Below are 15,007 nucleotides of genomic sequence, written 5' to 3'. Positions count from 1 at the left end.
TGAGGATCACAGTTCAAAGCCAGCTTGGGCAGGAAAGTCCATGAGACTCTCACCTCCAATAAACCACCAGAAAACGGAGTGGTGCTGTGTGGCTCAAGCAGAGCACTTACTGTGAGCTAGAGAGCTGAGGGATAGTGCCTAGGCCCAGAGTTCAACCAACCAAATACAAAAAAAAAGATGATAATTTTTACTATCTTTAGTTGTACAAAAGGTTTTTATTTATGTTTATTTTTGTTGCTCATGGGACTTGAACTGTGGGCCTGGGTGCTGTCCCTCAGCTCCTCAGCTCAAGGCAAGCGCTCTACCACTGGAGCCACAGCACCACTTCTGGTTTCCTGGTGGTTAATTGGAGATGAGTCTCATGGACTTTTGTGCCCGGGCTGGCTTTGAACCATCATCCTCAGATTTCAGCCTCCTCAGTAGCTAGTATTACAGGCATGAGCCACCAGTGCCCGGCTTTTTTTTTTTTTTCCTGGTCCGTTGTGGTCAGTTGTGGGCCTGAGCACTGTCCTTCAGCTCTTCAGCTCAAGGCTAGTGCTCTACCACTGAGCCACAGCACCTCTTCTGGCTTTTTCTTCTTATGTGGTCTGAGGAATCGAACCCAGGGCCTCATGCATGCAAGGCAAGCACTCTACCACTGAGCCGCTTTCTCAGCCCCAAAGGGGTTTTTATTTGACATATTTATGAGCACAAAGCATCTTAGTGTCATCCATCATTTTTTGTCAAGTATAGTCTCACTTTTTGTCTGTGCCAGCCTGAATGCAACTTATTTTTTATTTTTTTAAATTATTTTTATTTTTTTAAATTATTTTTATTTTTTTATTGTGAAAATACTGTACAGAGGGGTTACAATTACATGGGTAAGATAATGAGCACATTTCTTTTTTTTGCCAGTCATAGGGCCTGAACTCTGGGTCTGGGCGCTGTCCCTCAGCTCTTCAGCTCAAGGCTAGCACTCTACCACTGGAGCCACAGCGCCACCTCTGGCTTTTTCTGTTCATGTGGTGCTAAGGAATCGAACCTAAGGCCTCATGTTTGCAAGGCAAGCACTCTACCGCTGAGCTACCTTCCCAGCCCCATGAGCACATTTCTTTTTTTTTCTTTTTTATTTTTTTTTTGGGTCCAGTCGTGGGGCCTGAACTCTGGGGCCTGGGCTCTGTCCCTCAGCTCTTCAGCTCAAGGCTAGCGCTCTACCACTTGAGCCACAGCACCACTTCTGGCTTTTTTCTTTTTGCTTATGTGGTACTGAGGAATCGAACCCAGGGCCTCACGCATGCAAGGCGAGCGATGAGCACATTTATCGAGCATTGTTGCCTCCTCCTTTGTTTCCACTTCCCATCCCTTTGTATCCTCCCCCCCCCCCGCCCCCCCCACTAAAGTTGTAAAGTTCCTTTTTCGACATAATGACTTGTACATCTCATTGTTGCAATGGGTCCTCCTGTATCCCTGTTTTAACAATTTGTTTTTTCCCTTCCCCTCCACATATACCAACATCATATATAGTGAAAGCAAGGGTTATACCATGGGGGAGGGACATACAAGGTAACAAAAGACATAATCTTATAAATATGTTAGAAACAATTGCATGAAAGATCTCTCTTTTTTTTTTTTTTGTCAGCTTGAGCTCTAGGCCTGGGAGCTGTTCGTCAGCAATTCAGCTCAAGGCTCATGCTCTACCACTTGAGCCATAGTGCCACTTCTAGTTTTCTGGTGGTTTTTTTTTTTGTGTGTGTGTGTGATTAAGTGATTACATAATTTCCCAAATTTCACAATATTGTGGAATAATGATGCTCATTTAAAGTCACAAACTCATTGTAACTTTCCTGGAGCAAATTGTCTATCACGGCCTATAACATACAACGGTGTACACATATACACCATACATGTGATCAGCAGCATGGGGTTATTTAGTAGTGATTCGACCAGATGAGTGGAAGTTCTTTGTTTCTTAAGTCTTATTAATTTTGTCGTATCACCTAACATTTTGTAGTTAACATCCACTTATCAGGGAGACCATGTACCGTTTGTCTCTTTGCTCTTGGCTTACCTTGCTCAACATGATTTCTTCTAGTTCCACCCATTTCCCTGCAAATGCCATTATTTTGTCATTTCTAATGGCTGCATAATATTCCATTGTGTATAGATACCACAATCTTTGGATCCATTCATCTGTGGTGGGGCGTCTGGGTTGTTTCCATATCCTAGTTATTATCCATATCCTAGTTATTATTTATATTTTTTGCATAGCCAGAATAATAGGTGTTCCCATCATGCCCAGCCTTTATTAACTGAGGTGTTTTTGTTTGTTTGTTTGTTTTTGTTTTTTGCCAGTCCTGGGGCTTGAACTCAGAGTCTGGACACTGTTGCCTGAGCTTCAAGGTTAGCACTGTACCACTTGAACCACCGCACCACTTCTATTAATGTGGAACTGAAGAATCAAACCCAGGGCTTCATGCATGCTAGGCAAGCACTCTAGCACTAAGCCACATTCCCAGCTCCTGCTATTTTCTTTTTGGTGTGACTCCCTAGGCTGGGAGCTCCAAGGCTGGGATTCTGAGGGTGAGTTTTGGGCACCTCATTACCAGAGGTTCACCCACAGGCGGCCAAAGCGTCCACAGGTGTCCAGGACACATTTTCCAGGATCCTTTGGCGCCTCAGCAAGCAGATTTCCTAGGCTATGGAAGAAGAAACTTGTGATGACCCCCTTCTCCAGTCTCTGCGCCTTGATTAGGGGCTGCTGGATTTGGCTGTAAGGGAGTGCAATGGACTCGGCCAAGACAATGCTCCCCTTGTATCCAGAACTACAATTCCCAGAATCCTCTGCTCTCACTTCCGCTCTCTTCCAGTGACCCTTTTTGGGTGTAAAGCGGCGGCACAGCACTACTTCCGGTACCTCAGACGGACCCTGTAGGCAGCTGTAACCGGGAGTCTGGCCTCGCCATGCACGTCTTTTTTGAAGCTCTGCTCTTGGTTACCGGAGCTTCCTCCTCAGGATCCGCCACGTTCTCCACGCTTTCCGTGAGTGCCCCTCCACCCACTGTCAGAACGACCCTCTCTTTGTCCCCGTCTGCCTCTGCGGACGTTTTACTGCCTCCCAGCCCGGTGTTCTGCGAGACACCCATACTAGGCCACGTTTCCTTTCCTCTGGCTGCTGAGGTTCGGGACTTGCTGGGGGACTCTGGCACTCATGGGCCAGAGTTTGGGGCTGAGCCTTGAAGATGTTGGCTCACCCTGGACCTCTTTTACCCATCTCGGAATGGAAAGTGGACTGCGCTGGTGATTTCTGTGACATCCCGGACCCCTTAATGGTGGAGCTCTGGTGCAGATCTCCTTATCCGCACGTGGGGCAGGAGTTCCCCCCGACCCACGCAGCTTCTCCACATCTTTATTGGATCTGTCACCTGAGACTTTGCCCTCCTCCAAGAAGAGCACCCAGAAGAGCAGCAAAATGGCCACAGGGCTCCCCAGAACCACAAAAGAGGTGAGAATGACTCTGTAATTACATCTTGGCTGCCAACTTTTCTTGTCCTAGAGACTACCTTGTTGGGTTGGCCAAATCCATTCCTGAGCCTAGAGAAATGGCCTATCTTCTGTGGCATCCATTCATACCTCAGTCATCCATGAAGTTGTTAATGGTGAGCAACACACACCGAGCAGGGTTTATTTATTTATTTTTTTGCCGGTCCTGGGCCCTGAACTTGTCCTGGACACTGGCCTTGAGCTTTTTTTTTTCCCCTGTGAAAGAGTAGCTCTCTACCACTGGAGCCACAGAACCACTACCGGATTTTTCTATGGTTAGGGATAAGAATCTCATGGGCTAGGGGCTGTGATTTGAGCCCATGCTTCAAGCCCGAACAGGGCAAGTAGCAGCCTGAGGACAGGACAAATCCTGTAACATACATGTCACATATGTATTGTTTGGTTATTTACTACCTCCCCTTAGAAGTTCCTACCTCCCTGCTTTCGGTTAGAACAGGAGTGCTTAGACTAATCTGAAATTCTTCAGACTCAGCAAGATGATTAGCTACTGTTTATTTTTATTTATTTATTTTTGTCAGTCGTGGGGCTTGAACTCTGGGCCTGGGCGCTGTCCCTGAGCTCTTCAGCTCAAGGCGAGCGCTCTACCACTTGAGCTACAGTGCCACTTCCGGTTTTCTGGTGGTTTACTGGAGATAGGAGTCTCACGGTCTCTCCTGCCCGGGCTGGCTTTGAACGCCGATCCTCAGATCTCAGCCTCCTGAGTAGCTAGGATTACAGGCGTGAGCCACCAGCGCCCTGCTGCTACTGTTTAATTTTGTGTGAGACACCTTCCTTATGTTTCTCCTGACCCTCTGCAATTAGCAGATAGTGACAATTCTTGTTATGTAAATGGTGTTGAATGGAGATAGGAGGGTAATGGACTTTGACTTCCTTGGTACCAAGTTCACAGTCCAATGTAGGGTCTAGAATTATTGCCTTCCTCCCTCAGGAACACGCTGTTTGCCTGTTCTAAGGTGGACAAGGATGCCTGATGGTCAGGAGTGTGTTTTTGTGTTAAAGGATTCTGTGGCCTTCAGTGATGTGGTCGTAGCTTTCACTCCAGAAGAGTGGAGGTTGTTGAGCCCAGCTCAGAGAACCCTGCACAAGGAGGTTATGCTGGAGACCTATAATCACCTCATCTCATTGGGTAAGAACAGCATCCCTTACCACCTCAATATTGCCACATGGGGTATTTTCCACGTGTCATGGACCATCATAAAAACAAAACAAACGGGGCTGGGAAGGTGGCTCAGTGGTAGAGCGCTTGCCTTGCATGCCTGAGGCCCTGGGTTCGATTTCTCAGCACCACATAAGCAAAAAGAAAAAAGCCGGAAGTGGCGCTGTGGCTCAAGTGGTAGAGCGCTAGCCTTGAGCTGAAGAGCTGAGGGACAGCGCCCAGGCCCAGAGTTCAGGCCCCATGACCGGACCAAAAAAAAAAAAGCAAAACAAACAATAAAAACTGAACCTTGCCAGCACCGGTAGCTCACACCTGTAAGTCTAAGCTACTCACGAGGCTGAGACCTGAAGATTACAGTTCAAAGCCAGACTGGGCAGTAACATCCGTGAGACTCATCTCTAGTTAACCACCAGAAAACTGGAAGTGGTACTGTAGCTCAAGTGGTAGAGCACTTGCCTTGAGCTGAAGAGCTCAGGGACAGCGCCCAGGCCCAGAGTTCAAGCCCCACAACCAACCAAAAAAAAAAAAAGTACCTTTTTTTCCTCTGGGTAAATCTGGTTTTACTACAATTCCAGTCCTTTATTCCCAAAGCCATGGCTTTGTTTTTATTTTATCTTGCTTCCAACTCAAGATTTTATTCTACCGAGTGTTAGTATCATTTCTTTCTTTTTTTGGTGCTAGTCTTGGGACTTGAACTCAGAGCCTGGGACCTATCCCCGAGTTTTTTATGCTCAAGGCTGGTGCTCTACCACTGAAGCCACAGCTCTACTTCCAGCTGTTTTAGGGGGTTAATTGAAGAATCTTGGGGGCTTTCCTGTTACTACTGGCTTTGAACCATGATCCTCAGATCTCAGCCTTCTGAGTAGCTAACATTACAGTCGTGAACCACTGGCACTGGCTTAATATCACCTATTTCTGGTTTGAGTCATCTTTCCTTCCCCAATCCTACTTTGGAAAGCTCAATATTCATGGGTCTTTTTTTTTTTTTTTAGTCTTTAATACACTTTTAATAGTCTTCATAGGTCTATTATAATCTCTGAGTTTCCCTGCCATTTTAGCTCTGAGTTCTAGAATAATCCCTTGAGCATATAATGAAGTTTCTTGTTTTTTAACCTCTGAACAGAAATTCTACTCTCTAAGTCAAAACTCATTAGTAACATGGAGCAAGTAGAAGAGCCTGGGAGAGGAGACAGAAAATATTCCCCAGAGAGCTGTCCAGGTGAGTGAGCACACGTAGATGGGACAGTGTACAATTCTGCAAGGAGGGCAGGATGCTCCAACTCTTGAGGATCTAGGAGAAGCTCTTCAGGTTTTCTTTTTTTGGTTGGTTGTGGGGCTTGAACTCTGGCGCTGTCCCTGCGCTCTTCAGCTTAAGGCGAATGCTCTACAGCTTAAGCCACAGCGCCACTTCCGGTTTTCTAGTGGTTTACTGGAGATAAAAGGCTCACGGACTTTCCTGCCTGGGATGGCTTTGAACTGAGATCCTGAGATCTCAGCCTCCTGAGTAGCTAGGATTACAGGTGTGAGCCACCAGCTCCAGGCTCCTTCAGGTTTTCTATACTACTGGTAAGGTTTTTACCATGACCTTGGAGAATACCATTTTCAGTTGAAGGGCAGACTTCCCTTATTTGCTTATCCCTTCCACTAAGAAACCTCATTTCAACTTTTTGGTGGGTAAATGGAGATAAGTGTCTCACAGACTTTTCTCCCTGAGCTGGCTTTAAATGGTGGTTCTCAGGTCTCAGCCTCCTGAGTAGCTAGTGTTATAGGCATGAGTTACTGGCACCTAACTTTTTTTTTTTTTTGTCCATCATGGGGCTTGAACTCTGGGCCTGAGCACTGACTTTTAGCTTTTCAGCTCAAGGCAAGTGCTCTACCACTTTAGCCACAGTGCCATTTCCAGTTTTCTGGTGGTTAATTGGAGATGAGTCTTAGGGAACTTTCCTGACCAGGCTGGCTTTGAACCACCATCCTCAGATCTCAGCCTCCTAAGTAGCTGGGATTACAGGCATGAGCCACCAGTGCCCAGCCTTTCCCTGGGCATTTTCCATCAAGGCTAGCACTCTGCCACTTTGAGCCATAGCGCCACTTCTGGTTTTCTAATGGTTAATTGGATAAGTGTCTCAAGACTTTGCTGCCTGAGCTGTCTTTGAACTGCATTCCTCAGAGCTCAGCCTCCTGAATAGATTGATTACAGGTGCCCAGCTAACTTTTTTTTTTTTTTTTTGTTAGTCATGTTGCTTAAACTGAGGACCTGGGCTGTTCCTAAGCTCTTTTGCTCAGGGCTAGTCCTATTACATTATTGTTTTCCTTTTGTGTGTGTGCCATCTCCTGCAATAGAAAGTGAAATGCACAAGTGAAAGTACAGTCTTTTTTTTTCCTAGAGCTGTGGACTGAACTCAGGGCCTTGTGCTCGCCAGGCAGGCACTCTTCCACTGAGCTAAACCCCCAGCCCCGAAAGTACAGTGTTGTGAGGAGTGTCTGTGAGAAACAGCCTGTAGCATAAACATATTGTGACCTATGGACATGGCAAAATAGCCTCAGCAACTTCAACATCTAAAAACTGTTCTTTCTTCAGCAGGATCAATGCCAGAAACTCAGCGTTGTACTTCCTGCCCTCTCCTATTCTCCAGTCAACAAGCCCTCAGCCAACATATGTGGCAGAGTCCTCTCTCTCAGCTCTTCCCAAGTCTATGTGCAGGAACTCACTGCTTTCCATGGAAACATTATCTAGAAGATCTGAAACAATGGCAGGAACAATTCTTTGATCAAGATGGCTTGAGAAACAAAGCAGAAACTCAAGAGCAAGAACAAGAGTCCAGGCTCCTGTTTGGGAGCCTCAGCAGAAGTGACTCTTCAAAGCCCATCTCCACTCTACCTGAAGAATATCTAGTAAGGCCCAAGGAAGATGGCCCGATGATGGATACAAGTTCCAGTCTAGAACTGAAGGTGGACCTTGAGGAAACGGCCACCAAATTATTTCATGGTTTAACTGTCTCACAGTTTGGAGTGCTCAAATATGAAAAGCTTGGGCCAAGATTCATGAAGGAGTCTAATCTACCTAGCCTCCAGAAGACACACCCAAGAGAGACATCGTTCATAGGTACCAAGTGGGGCCAGAGCCTTAGTAGACTGCCAGTCCTCATGAAAAACCCAAAGACACATGTTGGGGACAAGCCTTTTTTGTGCCAAGAATGTGGGCGAGGCTTTACCTGGAAATCAAACCTCATCACACACCAGAGGATGCACTCTGGGGAAAAACCTTTCGTGTGCAAGGATTGTGGCCGAGGCTTTACTTGGAAATCAAACCTCTTCACACATCAGCGGATACACTCAGGGGTCAAGCCTTACATGTGCCAAGAATGTGGACAGAGCTTCAGTCTGAAATCCAACCTCATCACCCACCAGAGGTCACACACCGGGGAAAAGCCATATGTGTGCAAGGAATGTGGGAGTGGCTTTCGTCAGCATTCACATCTCATCCGACATAAAAGGACACATTCAGGAGAGAAGCCTTTTGTCTGCAGAGAGTGCCAGCAAAGGTTTAGCCAAAAGTCACACCTTGTCAGACACTTGAGGACACATACAGGAGAGAAACCTTACATATGCACTGAATGTGGGCGTGGCTTTAGCTGGAAGTCCAACCTCCTCACACACCAGAGGACTCACTCCGGGGTCAAGCCTTACGTGTGTCTAGAGTGTGGCCAGAGCTTCAGCCTGAAATCCAACCTCTCTAAGCACCAGAAGGCACATGCTGGGGAGAAGCCCTTTGGGTGCACAGAGTGTGGACGCAGCTTTACTCGGAAATCCTCACTTGTCACACACCAGAAGAAACACTCAGGGGAGAAGCTATTTGTATGCCGGGAGTGTAAGCGAAGCTTTAATGATAAATTGACCCTCCACACACACCAGAGGATACATTCGGGGGAAAAGCCTTTCATGTGCAGGGAGTGTGGTCAAAGATTTCGGCAAAAGCCTAACCTATTTCGACACAAGAGGGCACACTCAGGTGACTCGGTGTGCAGGGAGTGTGGGCAAGGCTTTTGTGATAAGCTCACTCTCATTAAACACGAGAGGGCACACTCGGGGAACAAGGTGCACATGTGTAGGGAGTGTGGGCAAGGCTTTAGCCGGCAGTCACACCTCCTTAGACACCAGAGGACACACTCGGGAGAGAAGCCTTATATTTGCAGGAAATGTGCTCGGGCCTTCAGTAGGAAATCGAATCTCCTCAGGCATCAAAGGACACACAATATAGATACCATCTGTGTGCAAGGAATATAGCAAAGAATCAAAATTACAGTGGGGAGTCAGCATCAGATACCAAAACACACACACAGGGCAATGGTTTTAGTAATAGCCATTAGGATTGTGGTGTGTCTTACACTATCTGGATAAGACTTATATGGCTGTCACCTGAAGGAAACTTTCTACCCATGTTCAATGAGCCCTGGCCTTCTATCCTGGAGATGGTGTTTTATGGAGGACTTTTAAACAGGTTGAAATTAGGGAATGGAGATTTCCCAGATCATTTTCTCAAATCACATGAATACTCTTTCCGCAAACTACCTTCAGTATTACAAAAACGATACAATACTACAGCTTGTCTTCGATTGGCTGTCTTGCCTTGCAGCTGAGAACAAGAGCCCTAGCAGGCACTGTGACAGATTTCATCTTTGTTCTTTAGCCTGGTCAGCCTTGGAGAGTTTGGGGAATGATGAATTTACACAGACAGACCTACAGGGACCCAAGATTTTATTGTTTGATGCAGATATTCTAGCTGTAGGTTTGGGGAAGAAGTGTCCAATTTTTAAATATCCTGCCCTTGCCTGCTTCCTAAGACTTCCTCTGGCTCCAGGTTAGTTCACACAAAGATATTTATTTGTCAACTGAGGTATTTATATAATACATGATACTACAATGAAGAAAATATACAGAAGTAGGAAATGAAATTTTTTTCTCTTCTTTGAATTAGCATCTAGTATCCCTTAAGTGACTCGTGGATTTAAGACTTGCCAACTGTTGTAAAATGTACCAGTTTTCTGGTTGAGAATATTTTCTTTTTGTTAGGGGTAGCATCTCACAAATTAACTTAAGATGCTGAGTTCTCTAAGTGAAATTTCACTAAATGAATCTGGACTTTATTTGGGCAATAAAAGTCAGGAATGTATACAAACTAAAAATAAAGTCTTTAGCTGGGCGCTGGTGGCTCATGCCTGTAATTCTAGCTACTCAGGAGGCTGAGATCTGAGGATTGTGGTTCAGAACCAGCCTGGGCAAGAAACTTCTTGAGACTTACCTGCAGTAAACCACCAGAAAACTGGAAGTGGCGCTGTGGCTCAACTGGTAAAGTACTGGCCTTGAGCTGAAGAGCTGAGGGACAGCACCCAGGCCCAGAGTTTAAGCCCCATGACCAAAAAGAAGTCTTTGCTCAGATAAAATTATTTAGAATAAACCTTTAGCACTATATAGAAAAAAAAAAAGAAGCCCAGCTATATCCTAAATATTTCCATTTAGAATGTAAGGAAGCAGGATTTCGAACTAGTGTGGTAATTTCAGAATAAGATCTCAGTGTTTAAATGTTAAAAGGGAGGGTTGGGAATGTGGCTTAATGGTAGTGTGCTTGCCTAGTATGCATGAAACCCTGGATTTTATTCCTCAGTACCTGTAAACAAAAAGCTGGAAGTGGCATGTGGCTCAAGTAGTAGAGCGCTAGCCTTGAGCTGAAGAACTGAGAGACAGCACCCAGGGCCAGAGTTCAAGCTCCAGGACCAACAAAAAACAAAACAAAAAATCAAGAAATACCAAATCAATATGGCAATGTTCGGAGGAATGGGGAGAAATACTTTTCCTTTGGTCCAGCCAGGTGGGATACCACTCAGCAGCCATATTTCTCTGTCCAGCTCTCTCTGGTCTGAGCTGCAGGGCTCTCTGCCACAGGGGTCTAGAGCATATAATCTTCCAAGAACTTTTCTTTCCACACACCCCAATTTGTTACATATTGACCCAGGTGCATCTTCCACATTTTTGAAAGGCCGACATTTTTGCCCTGCTGACTATAGGTAATTTAAGTTTTTTTTTTTTTTTTTGGTTGTTGGTGGTGGTGGTTGTGGGGCCTGAACTCTGGGCCTGGGCAATGCCCCTCAGTTCTTCAACTACAGTACCACTTCCGGCTTTTTCTGCTTATGTGGTGCTGAGGAATCTAACCCAGGGCCTCATGCACGCAGGCAAGCACTCTACCGCTGAGCTACCTTCCCAGCCCAGTTTTCTTATAGGTGAGCTATAAGAAAAATTGCAAGGTGATAAGAAAAATTGCAAGGTGAAAAGGTTGTAATAGTAGAACACCGGAGGAATGGGCTACCAAATTACTTTGAGTAACCTTAGAAAAATGAAATCTAATTGCCGGTGGCTCATGCCTGTAATCCTAGCTATTCAGGAGGCTGAGATCTGAAGGTGAAGGTTCTAGACCAGCCCCGCAATTTTATCTCCAATGGCTCAAGTGGTATAGCCCTAACCTTCCCAAAAATGTTCTCCGTTTCAACCCCAAAGGGAAGCCCAGAAACTAGAGAGGCATGGCAATTGTTTGCAAGTAAACAACCGTGACATCTTGGACTGGAACAGAATATTCGAAATGGCCAACCCCTCCATCAGCCAGTCTCACACAATCACTTTCACAGTCTGGGTGAAACACCAGCGTGTCACACAACGACCTGCACTTGTGTGATTTCACTATCCCGGTTCTCTGACAGAATTGTCGCCCTTCTGATACACAAGTACAGAAGGTGTACAGCAACCTCTACGCACAGATCACCATACCCAAGATTTCAATCACAGTGGGCCTTAGCAGAGCTTCTTGAAGTCGCGCCGAAATTACATAGTTTCTTGTTTTTGTTTGTTTTTGGTTGGTCGTGGGGCTTGAACTTCATGGTTTCTTGAACAGAAGCCTACCGCCAGGAGCGCAAGCGCACAGTGGGGGGGAGTACCGCAGTGCTGTCTGGGAAATGTAGTTCAGTATGGAGCGAGCGCAGCTGCGCAATGCCCTCTGGGACTCAGAAGGCTAAGGCCATTCCTTAGATCCTGACGGGTCCATCAGCGCTCCGCCCCTCTCCGCGTAGGATTTTGGGTTATGACCACTATTTTGAGCGGCCTGGACCGTTTCCATAGCGCTGTGAGGTGACGTAGGCCTGGCCCGGGTCGGGATCAAGAGGTTCCCGCTGGTATCAGGATGGACGGGACAGAGATGAATGTGGAAATCTGGCAGATACGACTGGAAACACCGTGTGTGTGTGTGTGTGTGTGTGTGTGTGTGTGTGTCGCTGTGTTAATGTGTGACTGTGTCCAGCAGTTTTGGGATGGAAAATAACTGATCTCGGTGGAGCTAACTGTGTGACTGAGTTTAACTGAAAGGTGTCAGACTCATACATGTGAATCAGTCACACGTATGTCCTCAGTATGTGTGTGACTGATTACCAGTCGCTGTGGACACAACTGTATTCGAATGAGTGTGACAACAGTTGTGATTGTGTAACCATGATTATCTATTTCTCTGGGTATAAATTTGTGTGTGCAATTGTGAGAAGTATTATCTTGTGTTGTATATCACTGTGTGAGTGTTGTAGGTGACCACCTATGGGTGCTAATATGGTGTCATGCAGGATGATGGGTGTTACTTTTGCTATTTGTTTAAGTGTGTGGTTCAGTAAACATTTGTATGTGGAGCATCTTGCTCTCTAAACACAGAAATATTAAAATTGGTCTCCGTTTACAGTTAAAAAATGATAATACCAAAAATAAAAAAAATCATAGTACCAAGCTGTGCACTGGTGTCTGTAATCCTAGCTACTCAGGAGGCCCAGTAGCTGGTTCCAAGCCAGCCTTGTCAGGAAAGTCTGTGAGATGCTTATCTCATAGACCAATTAACCAGCAAAAAGTGGTTAATTCTCCCTGGCAACCCTGGAGGTTGTCCCAGGTAGAAGGAAAAGCAAAAACAACAGCCACCAGGAAGACTACATAGTGTTTGAGGCAAAGAAAACTGTGGAATATGGAAAAGAGAGAAAGGTGGGAAATGAGGTTAGATGTGTAGAAAGCAGAAAGCCAGGGCCAAGCTAGGCGCCAGTGGCTCATGCCTGTAATCCTAACTACTCAGGAGGCTGAGATCTGAGGATCACGATTCAAAGCCAGCCCCAGCAGAAAAATCTCCGTGAGACTATTATCTCCAATTAACACTTAAAACCAAGAAGTGGAGTTGGGGCTTAAAGTAGTAGAGCTCTAGCCTTGAGCAAAAGAGCTCAGCACCCAGACCCTGAATTCAAGCTCCACATGGACGGAAAAAGAAAAGCAAAAGCCAGGACCAAATCATCAACTGCCTTGGTGGCCACAGAATAGACTTCTGTTTCTGTTGAGTTCAGGCTCTGTGTCCTTAATAAAGGTAAAACTTGCAGGTCTATTTTCAAAACTTGGAGTAAGTCTGGCCTGTATTAGATATGTAGCTAGGGCTGGGATGGTGGCTCAGTGGTAGAGTGCTTGTCTTGCATGCCTGAGGCCCTGGGTTTGATTCCCCAGCACCACATAAGAAAAAAGAAAAAAGCTGGAAGTGGCGCTGTGGCTCAAGTGGTAGAGCGCTAGCCTTGAGCTGAAGAGCTAAGGGACAGTGCCCAGGCCCAGAGTTCCGGCCCCACGACCGGACCCAAAAAAAAAAAAAATAGATATGTAGCTAGGTGCTGGTAACCATAGCTATTTAGTCTAAGGTCTGGAATCATCTGGCCAATTAAGTCCCCTCCCTATGAACCCTCCTGTTTACAAAATCTGTTTTCCATGTGTAAGGTACAAATTCCTGCCCCAGTTGTGACAGTCCTCTTGGAATGTGACTCTCCAATTCCTGTGTCCCACCTAACACCCCTCCTTGGAATTGACTCTCTTCCCAACCCCGAATTACCACAGTCCAGGTCATGTGACCCATGTTGACTGCCCCTAAAACTCAGTTTGTATTCTGCCTACATCTGTTAATTGCTGCTGCCTCCATTCCTGTCCCTTGAGCCTGTATCAGTTGCTCGCCTCTAATTTCTTACATTTAGGTGTGTGTGTGGCGGGGGGGGGGGGGGAGGAATCTGAGGATCCCAGTTCAAACTAGCCCAGTTAGGAATGCCCATGCAGGGCTGGGAAGGTGGCTCAGTGGTAGAGCGCTTGCCTTGCATGCCTGAGGCTCTGGGTTCGATTCCTCAGCACCACATACACAAAAAGAAAAAAGCTGGAAGTGGCACTGTGGCTCAAGTGGTAGAGTGCTAGCCTTGAGCTGAAGAGCTGAGGGACAGCGCCCAGGCCCAGAGTTCAGGCCCCACGACTGGACCCTCCAAAAAAAAAAGGAATGCCATGCAACTCATCTCCCATTAAGCAGCAAAAACCCAGAAGTGGAGATCTGGCTCAAGTGTTAGAGCACCAGCATTGAGGGAAAAGCCAAGTAAGAGAGGGTTTATACCCACTATTGATGCGCATGTACACACATTCATGTGCATGAACACACACATACACCTACACACACACACACACACACACACACTAAGAGGACAGGGAGGAAGATAGATATAGGAATGGTAAAGGGGCAATCGTTCTCTCAGGCTTCTAATATCAACAACATAGAACTAAGTTATCATTTCTACCTCATCTCTTCCTTGTCAGGATTTTGTTCACCACCAAAAAAGGAAACTGAAGGAAGGAATGGCTGTTGGACTTTGTAAAGAGATGTCCCAGGTAAATTAGTGTTTTCACAAATTTCACCTAATATTTCAGGACTTTAGAGGCCATAGGGGCGTCTAAGCACTCTGTGAACATGACCTTTTTAAAAAGTTTTAATTTTTACTTTTAGGGTTTGGTGACCTTCAGAGATGTGGCACTAGACTTTTCCCAAGAGGAATGGGAATGCCTAGACCAATCTCAGAAGGATTTATACAAAGAAGTTATGTTGGAGAATTACAGGAACTTAGTATGGCTTGGTAAGGATATCACTTGAAACTCTTCTGAAGTGTTTTTATGCTTCCTTTGGGAATAGTTGGGACACATTGACAGTGATTAGCTGAGTTTCTACTTCCTTTTCCTACAAAGGGAACTGAAAGTTTTGTGAGTTTGAAATGAGTGGTTCCCTTTGTTGAAGAATGGTGGTGTGTAAAAGCAACATTAGGGACTGGGAAGGTGGCTCAGCAGTAGAGTGCTTGACTCGCATGCATGAGCCCCTGAGTTCTATTCCTCAGCATCACATAATCAGACAAGGCTGGAAATGGCACTGTGGCTCAAGAGGTAGAGCACTAGCCTTAAGCT

General features: G+C 45.9%; 1 protein-coding gene across 2 annotated transcripts; it reads left to right on the top strand.

Moving 5' to 3' along the window:
• Positions 1–2,933: 2,933 nt before the first annotated feature.
• Hkr1 (HKR1, GLI-Kruppel zinc finger family member) lies at positions 2,934–9,884 on the top strand. 2 transcript variants are annotated; one of them, XM_013026226.1, is made up of 4 exons: positions 2,934–3,481; positions 4,540–4,666; positions 5,820–5,915; positions 7,278–9,884. In XM_013026226.1, the coding sequence occupies exons 1-4, from the start codon at positions 3,449–3,451 to the stop codon at positions 8,978–8,980; spliced, it is 1,959 nt and encodes a 652-aa protein (XP_012881680.1). In that variant the 5' UTR covers positions 2,934–3,448; the 3' UTR covers positions 8,981–9,884. The 2 variants fall into 2 exon arrangements, with proteins under 2 accessions (XP_012881680.1, XP_012881679.1); XM_013026225.1 differs by having other exon boundaries at positions 7,275–9,884.
• The last annotated feature ends 5,123 nt before the right edge of the window (positions 9,885–15,007 follow it).

Source organism: Dipodomys ordii, unplaced genomic scaffold, assembly GCF_000151885.1.
Source record: "Dipodomys ordii isolate 6190 unplaced genomic scaffold, Dord_2.0 Scaffold92, whole genome shotgun sequence".
Taxonomy (NCBI): Eukaryota; Metazoa; Chordata; class Mammalia; order Rodentia; family Heteromyidae; genus Dipodomys; species Dipodomys ordii.
This window is presented reverse-complemented; position numbering and strand designations above follow the sequence as displayed.